This window comes from Rutidosis leptorrhynchoides, chromosome 9, assembly GCF_046630445.1.
Source record: "Rutidosis leptorrhynchoides isolate AG116_Rl617_1_P2 chromosome 9, CSIRO_AGI_Rlap_v1, whole genome shotgun sequence".
Classification (NCBI taxonomy): Eukaryota; Viridiplantae; Streptophyta; class Magnoliopsida; order Asterales; family Asteraceae; genus Rutidosis; species Rutidosis leptorrhynchoides.
The window spans coordinates 10,333,937-10,347,356 of NC_092341.1; the positions used below are offsets into that span (position 1 = coordinate 10,333,937).

The 13,420-nt window shown below is 32.4% G+C and overlaps 1 protein-coding gene across 5 annotated transcripts; it reads left to right on the top strand.

Moving 5' to 3' along the window:
• Positions 1 to 7,548: 7,548 nt before the first annotated feature.
• Positions 7,549 to 10,950, top strand: LOC139865749 (pentatricopeptide repeat-containing protein At1g51965, mitochondrial-like). 5 transcript variants are annotated; one of them, XM_071853847.1, is made up of 3 exons: positions 7,549 to 8,578; positions 8,673 to 9,905; positions 10,812 to 10,950. In XM_071853847.1, the coding sequence occupies exons 1-2, from the start codon at positions 7,856 to 7,858 to the stop codon at positions 9,876 to 9,878; spliced, it is 1,929 nt and encodes a 642-aa protein (XP_071709948.1). In that variant the 5' UTR covers positions 7,549 to 7,855; the 3' UTR covers positions 9,879 to 9,905; positions 10,812 to 10,950. The 5 variants fall into 5 exon arrangements, with proteins under 5 accessions (XP_071709948.1, XP_071709949.1, XP_071709947.1 ...); XM_071853848.1 differs by lacking the exon at positions 10,812 to 10,950 and adding an exon at positions 10,448 to 10,552; XM_071853846.1 differs by lacking the exon at positions 10,812 to 10,950 and adding an exon at positions 10,424 to 10,550.
• Positions 10,951 to 13,420: the final 2,470 nt, after the last annotated feature.

Below are 13,420 nucleotides of genomic sequence, written 5' to 3' on the forward strand. Positions count from 1 at the left end.
GGAGGTTGGGAATATATGTTGGATATGAAACATCTTCAATATTAAGGTATATTGAACCTATGACAGGTGACGTTTTTACAGCACGTTTTGCTGATTGTCATTTTAATGAAACATTGTTCCCTAGATTAGGGGGAGAAATGAAAAATAAAGAAAATGATGTTTCATGGTGTGAACCTCAATTAAAGTATCTTGATCCTCGCACAAAAGAATGCGAGACAGAAGTTCAAAAGATAATGCATATACAAGAACTTGCAAATCAATTGCCTGATGCATTTACAGATACAAAAACGGTGACAAAATCATATATACCAGCAGTAAATACTCCAGCTCGAATTGAAATTCCAAAAGCTGGCAATAACGTCACTCATGAATCTTTGCCACGTCAGAAACGTGGAAGACCAATCGGTTCAAAGGATAAAAATCCTCGAAAAAGAAAATCAGCTGATAATGAAGTAAAAGAAAGTGTTCAAGAAGAACCACAAATCAGTACTCCTACTGCAGAGGAGATTGATGATGTCAATACAGAAATTGCAATCAATTATGCATATTCAAAAATATTATGGAACCGAAATGAAATGAAAAATCTTGATGAGAAATTTTCATTTAATGTTGCATATGACATCATGAATAATGATGATGATCCAGAACCAACATCTATGGTTGAATGTCAAAATAGACATGATTGGGCTCAATGGAAAGAAGCAATACGAGCTGAATTAGAATCACTCAATAAAAGAAAAGTTTTCGGATCCATCATTCTCACTCCTAAAGATGTGAAACCTGTAGGATACAGATGGATTTTTGTCCGAAAAAGAAATGAGAAAAATGAAGTTACAAGGTATAAAGCTAGACTTGTAGCTCAAGGTTTTTCTCAAAGACCGGGAATTGATTATGAAGAAACTTATTCTCCTGTTATGGATGCAATTACTTTTAGGTACTTAATCAGTCTGGCAGTTTCTAAAAATTTAGAAATGCATTTCATGGATGTTGTGACTGCTTATCTATATGGATCACTTGATAGTGATATATATATGAAGATACCTGAAGGATTTAAGGTACCAGAAGCATCAAATGCAAAACCCAAAGAAATGTATTCGATTAAATTACAAAGATCTTTATATGGGTTAAAACAATCGGGACGTATGTGGTATAACCGATTAAGTGATTACTTGATAAGCAAAGGGTATACAAATAATCTTACTTGCCCTTGTGTTTTCATTAAGAAAACAACATCCGGATATGTGATCATAGCTGTTTATGTTGATGATCTTAACATCATAGGTACAAATAAAGAGATCCATGAAGCCATTCAACTTCTAAAGAAAGAATTTGAAATGAAAGATCTCGGAAAAACCAAGTATTGCCTTGGTTTACAAATTGAGCATATGCCTAATGGTTTACTTGTACATCAAACAACATATACTGAAAAGATTTTGAAACGTTTCAATATGGACAAGGCAAAACCATTAAGTACTCTTATGGTTGTTAGATCACTCAATGTTGAAGCTGATCCATTTCGTCCATGTGAAGATCAAGAAGACATTCTTGGACCAGAAGTACCATATCTTAGTGCAATTGGAGCTCTTATGTATCTTACAAATTGTACAAGACCTGACATTTCTTTTGCAGTTAATTTGTTGGCAAGGTTCAGCTCTGCTCCTACCAAAAGACACTGGAATGGGATCAAACACATATTTCGATACCTTCGAGGAACTACTGATTTAGGATTATTTTATTCTAACGAATCAAAACAAGATTTGGTTGGTTATGCAGATGCAGGTTATTTATCTGATCCACATAAAGCTAAATCTCAAACTGGATATGTATTCCTAAATGGAGGTACTGCAATATCATGGCGTTCTCAAAAACAAACACTTGTTGCTACATCGTCAAATCATGCCGAAGTGATTGCATTACATGAAGCTACTCGAGAATGTTTTTGGTTGAGATCAATGACACAACTCATTACTGATTCTTGTGGACTAGAACGCGATAAAAGTCCAACAACTATCTATGAAGATAATGCAGCTTGCATAGCACAGATGAAAGAAGGGTATATCAAAAGTGACCGAACAAAACACATACCACCTAGATTCTTCTCATACACTCAAAATCTCATTAAGGACAACCAGATTGAAATGAGATATGTGCAATCTAGCAAAAACTCTGCTGATCTTTTCACGAAAGCACTTCCAACTGCTATTTTCAGAACACACGTTCATAACATTGGCATGAGACATGTTCAAAAGATGTAACAGCTGAAGCGATGTCTACTTGAGGGGGAGTCAACTCCATGCTGCACTCTTTTTCCCTTAGCTAAAGTTTTTTCCCACTGGGTTTTCTTTAGCAAGGTTTTTAATGAGGCAGTAATTTATAGTTGATCTTCAACAAAATAAAATTGCTATCCAAGGGGGAGTGTTATAATAATAATAATAATATAGATATGGATAGTCAATTTTGGTGTATACATATAGTCAATTTTGGTACACAAAGTATGTATTTTTATATTGAGATTTTAGGCTATAAATACTCATGAATGCAAGCATTAAACTTGCACCATTTCTCACACTTACAAAGTGTTTCTTTCTTTCTCTCCATTATCATCTTTGTTCTTACACTTCATTATTAGTATTCTAAATCAAGAATCAAACCACTAAAGGTAGTTATAAGCCTACTGAATTATAACATCAAGAATCAAACCACTAAAGGTAGTTATAAGCCTACTGAATTATAACAAATTCATTTAACTCGGTGTGATGTTAAATATTGTATTTTATTTGTTCTAAAGTAAGAGATCACTTTCTAAAGACGACTCTTATCTTATCCATGACACTCGTCATGGAATCACAACACTGGTGCCACCTCAGCGCCACCTCAGCACCTTCTTTCAACCACATTAACTAATATCCATCACACCCACCACATTAACCCCACTTTCAATATTATATATTTTTATTTATTATTATTATTATTATTATTATTATTATTATTATTATTATTATTATTATTATTATTATTATTATTATTATTATTATTATTATTATTATTATTATTATTATTTGTTAATTAAATTACTAACTCAAATTTTATAAAATAAAAAGTATGCAGTATAAAATTAGAACTATAGGGACTAAACTATAAACAATCTTTTTATATACATTTCTATGTAATTCAGGGACTAAATTTGTAATTACAACAACTAATACATCTTCATCATCAACCATTCATCTTCATCCTTTAAACAACATAAACTAACAGCAGAGCATCGACCATTCATCAACCATTCCAAAAATCCCTAAACTTCCATCACAAATTAAAAAACAAAAAAGATAATAAAGATGTCCCAATAGCGTGAATGAAGATGTCGTTGCAGAGCATATTTAACCGTGGTGGATGCAACGGCGCCCCAACGGCGGCCGCTAGCATCGGTGTGATGCAACGTCGGTGGCCAACCGAGCTCCAACCGCGGACCGATGTGAGTGGTCTGAATATATGAAAATAATGAGTTCAGGTTATCGTTTTTTTTATATATACTTCTACTTTATTAATATAAAACAAATATTTGAGTAAAAGAAATAAAACGTAAAGCTGAAGGGAATAGATATACATTGTCATAATGACATTTGTTAAACTACCTATTTATTGTATAAATATAAATATTATTATTAAAACTAGTGGTACGGCCCGTGCGTTGCACGGATTTCGGTACGATTCAACATTTAAGAACATTATCGTTAGTCCTCCTATTTTGAGGTTTAACTCGTGAAATGACATTCGGTGATACTTAAGGTATTTAAGAATTCAATAATATAGTTATTTTTAAAGTGAATTGTTAAACCCTTACATATCTTGTCTGAGATGTTTACATGTCATTCGTAATTCATGTAATATTAAATAATGATGATTAACATGAACAACAAAAAATGATCTAATGATTGTTAAAAACATACATGAAGTTCAAAGAAGTTGATAAATCGACTTTTAAAACAACGATTTTTTGTCTTCTCTCACCCTTTTGACACTATTTATTAGTTTATATCATCAACACCAAGTAAATAACAAATTAAAAATACATAAATGTGTAATTTCATTCAATTAGCACATTAGCATTTGTAGGTTTTGAAATGACTTATTCTTCAATTTGCGACATGAATGTATGTGTTGTATTTGACATCTAATGTTTTAATTTATATCAATTACAACCTAAACGCTTAATTAAGCTTACACCCTTTATATAAATTTCTTGAATGTAATACTTAGACAAATATAAAAGACTACAATAATTATTTCACTTTACATCTTTATCAAACATAACACAAAGAATTTATGAAACCACCAAGTTTACTATATATATGCAAACATATTTTATAAGCACTTTAATAGAACTTATGTTTATTGTAGCAATATGTGATTATCTATTTAAGTCAAATTGATGGCAAAAATATTACAATTGTAATATAAAATGTTTATCTTCAAATAGGCAACATTATATATTGAGATGACATACAAATTTACAATATCATATTCAAATTCAAAGTGATAAAAAAATAAAGAAAATTATGAACTAAAATGAACATGAATAAAATAAATTTACATATAAACTCTATGTACATAAATAATATCTTAAAGAAGGACTAATGTAATATATCTTCTTCAACCTTCATTTGATCGATGATATTTGACATTGAAAGATCAAACATATTAAAATGATGATGAAAAATAGTATTTATATAACTCTATCAGTTATTTCTTATGCAAAGGGTAGGTGATGTGAAAACGCAAAAGTAAGTATTTATATGTAACAATGTCTATCAATTTAATTAAGTATTTAATATAAAGAAAGTGAAAAGACTAAAACTCTTGTTATTAGTTATGATATGACATAAATTTATTATGGATGCTTAGGAAAAATGAAAAGATTAAAACTGTTGTTATGTATGAAAGAGATTAATTTTAGTTATTAAAAATATTTGCAATTAAATTTATGATAACAATTTAGTATTGCAATAATAACACAGTTTTAATATTTTAAAATCATTACTTTAAAATTAATTATCTAATTATATAGATATAAAGGTATAAATAAAAATAATGTATTTAGAAATGAAGTCATTATTTAGATGAAATTAAATGTGCATACTTAATATACTTGAAGTCACTTTTTAGTTATATATATATATATATATATATATATATATATATATATATAGTGGTAGGATCAAGAGGGAAGTAACCAATCGGGGGAAGCGGGAGGAAACAAAAACTTTTTTTTTGTTTTTTGAAAAAACTTTGTTCACGAACATTATAGATGGAATGAAAATATGAACATTTAATAAAGACACTTTGTGATAAATCTTTTTATTTTGGCGGGAAAACGCACAAAGAAGTAATATATAACAATTATCGTGTTTTTCGAGCATATGTTGAGGTTTTAGCTATCGGGGTTTAGATATTAGGGTTTAGATATTAGGGTTTATAGGGTTTAGATATTAGGGTTTAGAAATTTAGGGTTTATGGTTTAGATTTAGGGTTGAGATTTAGGATTTAGATTGAGTTTTTAACACGAACGGTTTAGAGTTTAGGGTTTAGGGTTTAGGGTTTCGGGTTTGGTGTTTGTTGTTTTGGGTTTATGGAATAAACCCAAAACACCAAACCCTAAACCCTAAACTCTAAATTGGGCTAAATTTTACTTCACAAAACATGAAGAAAAAAACGTTCATATTCTTCACGAACAATATTATCTTGAATGTTATTTTTGTCGATTGTTTTCCCGCCTAAATAATAACATTCATCACTAAGTGTCTTTTCTAAATATTCATATTTTCGTGTGATCTTGATGCCGAAAAAAAAAATTCAAAAAAAGAAGAAAAAAAATTTGCTTCCCACTGCTTCCCCCCGATTGGTTACATCCCCATTGATCCTGCCCCTATATATATATATATATATATATATATATATATATAAATATATGTATATATATATATATATATATATATATATATATATATATATATATATATATATATATATATATATATATATATATATATATATATATATATATAAATGCGCTTCTAGCCGAGATCATAAGCTCGAGTAATGCTCAGCTCACCATCTTAATGAATATGCCCAAAATATGGAACTTCAGATTGCCCTCGAGTTCAGATTGCCCTCGAGGGAGGTTTTCTTGCGGATCCATTTAAGATTCAAACCCGGTTTGTCTGCCTCTCGGGATAGTTTAAGGATCGAGTTCCATAATGCGATTTGGGTTTCTTTTCAAAAGCGCGTGTGTGCGTGATAAATGATCACGGATTTGGTTGATACTTCTTTGAGTGATGCCGACAACTTGACTTTAAAAAATTGTGTAGTTTAAAATTTTCACAAGTTTTGCATTTACTTTTAACTTTACTTATAAATAAATTATGAATTATAAATAAATGCTAAACACACAAAAAAAACTACTCCGTATGTTAGACCATTTATATCCCGGCGTTACTCCACCTCCGTCAGTCCATGTGTACAACAACGACGGAAACTGACGGTCCCTAACCAGGCGTCAGTTAGATTCCCTCTATTCCGTCAGTCATGAGGCAACGAATTTTAAAACCTCCGTGAGTTTTGCAAGGACCAATCAAATAATTTCTTGATTTAATTAATACTAGAAAAAATTCGACCGCGCGTTGCTGCGGTTGTGTTCAACGCGCGTTCATATTTGTATATACGTTGTTTGGTACCTAATATATATAGTAGGTTGGGTTGTTTGTTGGACGTGTACGTATATGTATGAAATATAGCTCGAAATATTTAGTGTTTTTTTGACGATGTCCGTTTCGCGTATAGTTAGTCGCGTTGTGTTCGTAAAATAATATCGAGTTGAACGGTGGTCTCGAAAAAATTTAGCTCGCACCGAGCGAGAATATAGGGCCCGTTATTTAGTGTTTTTTTAACGATGTCCGTTTCGCGCATAGTTAGTCCCGTTGTGTCCGTCTGATTTTTTCGAGTTGAACGGTGGTCTCGGAAAAATTTAACTCGGACCGAGCGAGAAGATAGGGCCCGTTAAAAATACGGGTGGAATCATTTTCTTTTATTTTTTTTTAAATTATATATTTACGCTTTTTACCCCTAAAAAAGTAAAAAGGTGGGGGGTCGTTTTGTATATGAAGCCGAATTTGAGGGACCGGGTGTAGTGTGAACGCAAAACCAAAACGACGTTTGAATAAAAATGAAACTACGATTTTCCCCATGCATATTAGTACGTAGGGGTAATATATTTATTATTATTGTTATTAATTTATTTCTTTTCCACCTCATTTTCAATCAGATTTTATCACATCAACATACTCAATATCTGACACAAAAAACTGACACAACTGTTAAAAAATGTCAATGCCTAATTACAATCGATTTGCATTTTTTTTTTTTTTTTTTTTTTTTTTTTTTTTTGCACTTTTTGACCTAACTGTGCTTAATATCGCCACTGTTGAAAATGTTTAAACTCTACTATTTTTTATAGATTAAATTAAAAATAACCTGGTAATTGTCCCCCCTTCCTCCTCCAAAAAATACCTATTATCCCCGCCGTCAGCCTCTCTTCCGTCAAATAACCAGGTAATTGCCCTAATTCCCCTTCTTCTCAGCGTTATTATCATTCATTTCATCATGTGTTGATTTCTGTTGCTACACTTGCTGACCAAATCTATCACTACACAACAACAATTCCTTCTCCAATTTATTCACCTCATTTCCTATATTCAATCGAAGCTTATTATTACGTCAACATATAATATACTTTAGCTGCTGCTCATATAAATATAGTTTTTTGATATAAACTCGATATAGTGTATACAGACCAACTATGAACAATTGCCACCTCATCATCCGCCGTGGCTACGCCACCAGGTACAGTGGCAGAGTAATCACCGAAATGGACAACGGCCGTTCATTCGCCGTCGAAGTCCGTGTCCCAAACATTCAACAACTTGATCCTAGAGGCTATGCGTTACCTCGCCGTGACCTAATCTGTAAAATCGTCAACATTTTACAATCCAAATCATCACCAAATCCTTTCATCGAACTATCAGAATATTTACAAACCCTAACTGTAACCCTAACCGTTTCCGAAGCATCCGAAATCCTAAAATCTCTTCACTCTTCATCACTCGCGCTTCAGTTTTTTCGATTCTGTCCTTCCTCAATCCCTAAATTTCGTCATGATTGCTTCACGTACAATCGGATTATACAAATTCTTGCCAAGTCAGCATCGCCTGATCGGTTCGACTCTGTTCGTCGGGTTGTTGATGAGATGGAGCGGGCCCACGTCCGTGGAAATATCTCAACGGTTAATATTTTGATTGGGATATTTAGTGGTGGTGAAGATTTGGATCGGTGTTTAAGGTTGGTTAAACAATGGGAGCTTAAGATGAATCGTTATACGTATAAGTGTATTCTTCAAGCTCATTTAAGAGCTCGTGATTCAAATAAAGGATATGAAGTTTATCAAGAGATGAAAAGGAAAGGATATGAACCGGATATTTTTGCTTACAATATGTTACTTGATGCTCTTGCCAAAGATGAAAAGGTTACAAACTTTTTTTTTTTTTTTTTTTGTATTAAATATGGCTGCAAATGAGTTCAATACATAGTTATCCTAGTATAATTAAATGTGTTTTCAGATTGATGAGGCGAACAAGGTGTTTGAAGATATGAAGAGAAAACATTGCGAGCCAGATGAATATACATACACGATTATGATACGAATGATTGGAAAAAATGGGAAGCCCGATGATGCAATAAGAATATTTCAAGAAATGTTATCAAAGAACTTAGCGCCAAATTTAATTGCTTACAATACAATTATTCAGGTGCTTGCTATGAACCGAATGGTTGACAAGACTATATACCTTTTCTCGAAAATGGTAGAAAACGGTTGTCGGCCAAATGAATTTACTTTCAGTATCATTTTAAATGTTTTGGTTTCAGAAGGACAACTTGGTAGACTAGATGAAGTTGTGGAAATATCAAAAGAGTATATGAACAAGGGTATATATACGTATCTTGTACGTACACTTAATAAACTAGGTCATTCTAGTGAAGCTCATCGTCTATTTTGTTATATGTGGAACTTTCATGATAGTGGAGATAAAGATGCGTATCTATCGATGTTGGAAAGTTTATGTAAAGAAGGTAAATTTACAGAAGCTATGGATTTTTTAAGTAAGATTCATGAAAAGGGGATAAGTTCGGATACGATTATGTATAACACTGTGTTTACTGCACTCGGGAAATCAAAAGAAATATCCCATATTCTTGATTTGTACGAAAAAATGAAAAAAGATGGACCTTTACCAGATATATTTACTTACAATATACTGATATCGAGTTTTGGAAGAAGTGGACGAGTTGGTGAAGCTGTTAAGATCTTTGATGAGCTGGAAAATAGTGATTGTAAGCCTGATATTATTTCATATAATTCTTTAATTAATTGTTTAGGCAAAAATGGTGATGTTGAAGAAGCTCATATGAGGTTTAAAGAGATGGAAGAAAAGGGTTTGAATCCTGATGTTGTAACTTACAGTACACTTATCGAGTGTTTTGGAAAATCAGATAGAGTTGAAATGGCTTGTAGATTGTTTGATCAAATGCTTAATGAAGGGTGTTGTCCGAATATTGTTACGTATAATATATTATTAGATTGTTTTGAAAGATGTGGGCGAACTGGTGAAGCTGTTGATTTGTATGCAAAGCTTAAAGAACAGGGTTTAACACCAGATTCGATTACTTACTCGATTCTTGAACGTTTACAAAGTGGTTCTCAGAGGAAATTTAGAAGTAGGAGACAAAATCCGATTACTGGTTGGGTTGTTAGTCCTTTAAGATGATAACTAAATGAAGTCTTGTTACGCCCGGTAAGTTTTATTGATTCAACTTAACTTGTAAATAGTTATAAAGATCTGTCTTTGGATCTTTTTTGTTTTTCTGTATAATATCTTGATGGTGGTTGTACATAACTTGCATGTGCTTAAAATGTTTTAAATTTCTGAGTATGATGAAGAAAGACATAAAAGCTAGCGTCTTTATTGTATAAATTATTAAAATTGGTGGACCATAGTATAAGGCCATAGATGTTGTAGTACGATACCACAAAATGAAAACGTGGGATTTTATTGAAGTTTTGAAGGCAACGGGCCCTTTGATTGGGCAAATATGTAATATATTGAAAAGTTAAAGGTTAATTCGGTATCAAAGAGTATATATAAACAACTTTGGAATACTTATTAATCATCCCAGCAAGAAGTTTAATAGTAATTTTAGTAGTAATGAAATTGTTATTAGTGTTTTTTGTGCTTACTGTAGCAACTGTAACATCACGTACAACACTAAACAACCACCATGTAATCCGTAACATTGTCTCAAAATCGAGTAGTCATCGTGATGGTTCTGTCGATAGCAAGTGTCTGAGCTGGCGGTTGACGGTGGAAAGCTACAACCTTCGTGATTGGAAGCTAGTGCCAGAAGAATGCATAAGGTACATTGGGGATTACATGATGGGCACACAACATCCTGAAGATTGCACCGTTGCTGCTGACGTGGCGTTTGCGTATGCTCAAACTGTTAATCTTACTGGTGATGGGAAGGACGCTTGGATCCTGGATATTGACCAAACTGCCCTTTCTCTTTTAGATTATTACTCTCGCCCTACAGTTCAGTTTGGGTAATAAGTAATAACCATTACATTGTATCCTCTCTTTTTTTTTTTTTTCGTTTATTCAACCTTTTTTTTTTTTTTTTTTACTGAAGTGTTGAATTTACAGGGGTATTTTGTATAACGATACGATGTTTGAAGAGTGGCTAGCAGAAGGGCGTGCAACTGCAAACCCTACGGTGCTTAAATTGTACAATGACTTGATTTCAATAGGTTTCAAGATTATGTTTATTTCAGCAACATTGATAAATGGAGACGGAGTCTCGATGAAAGTGGACTGTTTGTAACAAGCAAACTAGCATCGCTGATTGATGACAGAAAATTGGCAGCAGCAGCAGCTGGATCGGAATCAATTCGCAACAAGGTCTTGCCACAAAGAATCAATATATTTATTTGGAGAGCAATCATGCATAGAATTCCAACAAGATCGGAACTAGATAAGCGTGACATCGATCTAAACACTACTTTATGTCCTTTATGCAATTCAAATGTTGAAACGGTAGAACATATACTTATCTCATGCCTGAAAACCCTGATCATATGGTCTTTACTGCTAAAATGGTGGAAGCAACAAACACCCTCATTTTCTAGCATTGAAGATGCTTTCGTGGAATTTCACAACGTTCCAAACACCTCGATGGGAAAAACCATATGGCAAGCAACCAAATGGACATGCGGATACATGATATGGAAGAACAGAAACTGTAAAGTTTTCTCGAACAACGAATGGTCACCCAATAGAATCATCTGGGACATCCAATCACAAAGTTTCAACTGGGTATCTAAAAGACTCAAAAAATCTTCACTCGAGTGGCATCAATGTTTAATAAACCCGGGTTTTATGTTTCGTCCTCTACCCACCGCACCGGCATCGGCTAAGGTTCGTGAGTCTACATCAAAACATCAAGATTTTAAAAGTCTGTTTACTCCATGTACATATGATCACCTGTTGTATATTCAATTTAGTCGAACTTGGGGCCTTGTACTTTCAATGGATCGGCCCAGAGTGAATACATGTAATTACGTTTAATTATTAATAAAGTTCTTTTGCTTTTCCCAAAAAAAAAAAAAAAAAAAAAAAAAAAAAAGAAAAAGGAGCAACATCAGAGAACCAAAGATATATGAGGATTGCTATGGGAAAAATACGGCTTTTCCTACCATCAAACCATTCAATGGATCCATAGATAAAATTGAATTTCATACATCAAAAAGAGCATCCGACGCTTTAATCACAACGTTCTTGGTTACCTAATAAATCAATTTTCTCAATGACAACAACAAAAATACTTAATCCCGTATGGGCAATTTTCTCAATGAGTAACCAAAAGAATCTTCAACCGTCATTGTGGATCTCTGGTTGTAGAAGTTTGTTTTTGGAATTTAAATTATCGATTGTCGCTAATAAACAATTTCGGTTTATTACCAGAATCAACTCAATCGTCGCAGGCGAGATGAATTTTATTCAACTTTTGATGAATTTTGTTTAAGATGAATAGTGTGCCTTGTGGTTTTGTTAAAGATGAATCTAGATATTTTCTATTCAATATTACTACATCGATTTTGATTGCATGTTGTCGAATTATATTTTATTTGTGTGAATTATGAAACCCTTATTTGACCAAATTATGATCATTTTTTGTATCGATTTACTGTATATGTTATTTGTGTGAATTACCGATGTGTAAAAGTGTGCTTGTGTTTTTATTGCTTTAACTTTTATATTTATAGATTCTAAATTACTGATTACTAGAGCACTCTATCGAATAACAAAAGTTCAAAACTCTATCAGTGCAATATAGTAACAGTAAGTCGGGATTGTCCCAAGAGAGGAGCGTTATCAATTTTAAGTGTTATTAGAGCTTTTTAAGTTTGTAATCAAATTAAGACAATAAAAGATAAAAATAATTAAGAGTGATACCTAGCAATAATAAAATAACGAAACAACCAATAAAATGTAAATACACGGGCTTGAACGTTTTCATACCCTATTTCAATTTGCATTCTTTTATAGATTATGTTGACTTTGATTAACGGACTTTTAAATATCTTATCTTGAGACGAAGTGATCAAGTTAATCCTAGATGAGACGTCTAAATTAACTTTTAAGGCTTAAGACTTTACTCCGTAATAAATAGTTTAATATGATTATTAAACCTAATTATAGTGATTAACTATAACTCTCACCATTATTTCAATTGTATTTTAACTACTAATTAATCTTCTTAACTTGGCTAGTTTAGAAAGATCAATAATCTAGTTCTAATAATAAGAGTATTTTTAGAGTGATGCGCTAATGAAACTTTAATTATATAATTAATGAATCCAATTGATCAAACAATGGTAAATAATTAAGCTTAAGACCTCAATAATGTCTAACATTTAACTGATCAGAAAAATTAGAGATTCTGTCGAATCTCATGTTTTATTTCAAAACAGCCGCCGGTTTTGGTTTCCATAGCCGGCGGCTATGGATCCTAGAAATCGAATCCTTTAATCAATATTTTAAATTATCTGCAATTATCATCAGGGTATTACACTGTTCAAACACGTGTTAAGGGTTTTATCCCATAACTAAGTAATTAAAGCTAAATAAAGAGATGAAAACAGTAAAGAAAACACACCTTTAAAATTAAATAGCCAGAAAGTAAAGTAAAGTACCAACAAATCTTGAATGGACTTGAAAACAAAGTAAAGTGATCTTCAATCTTACTCTAATAA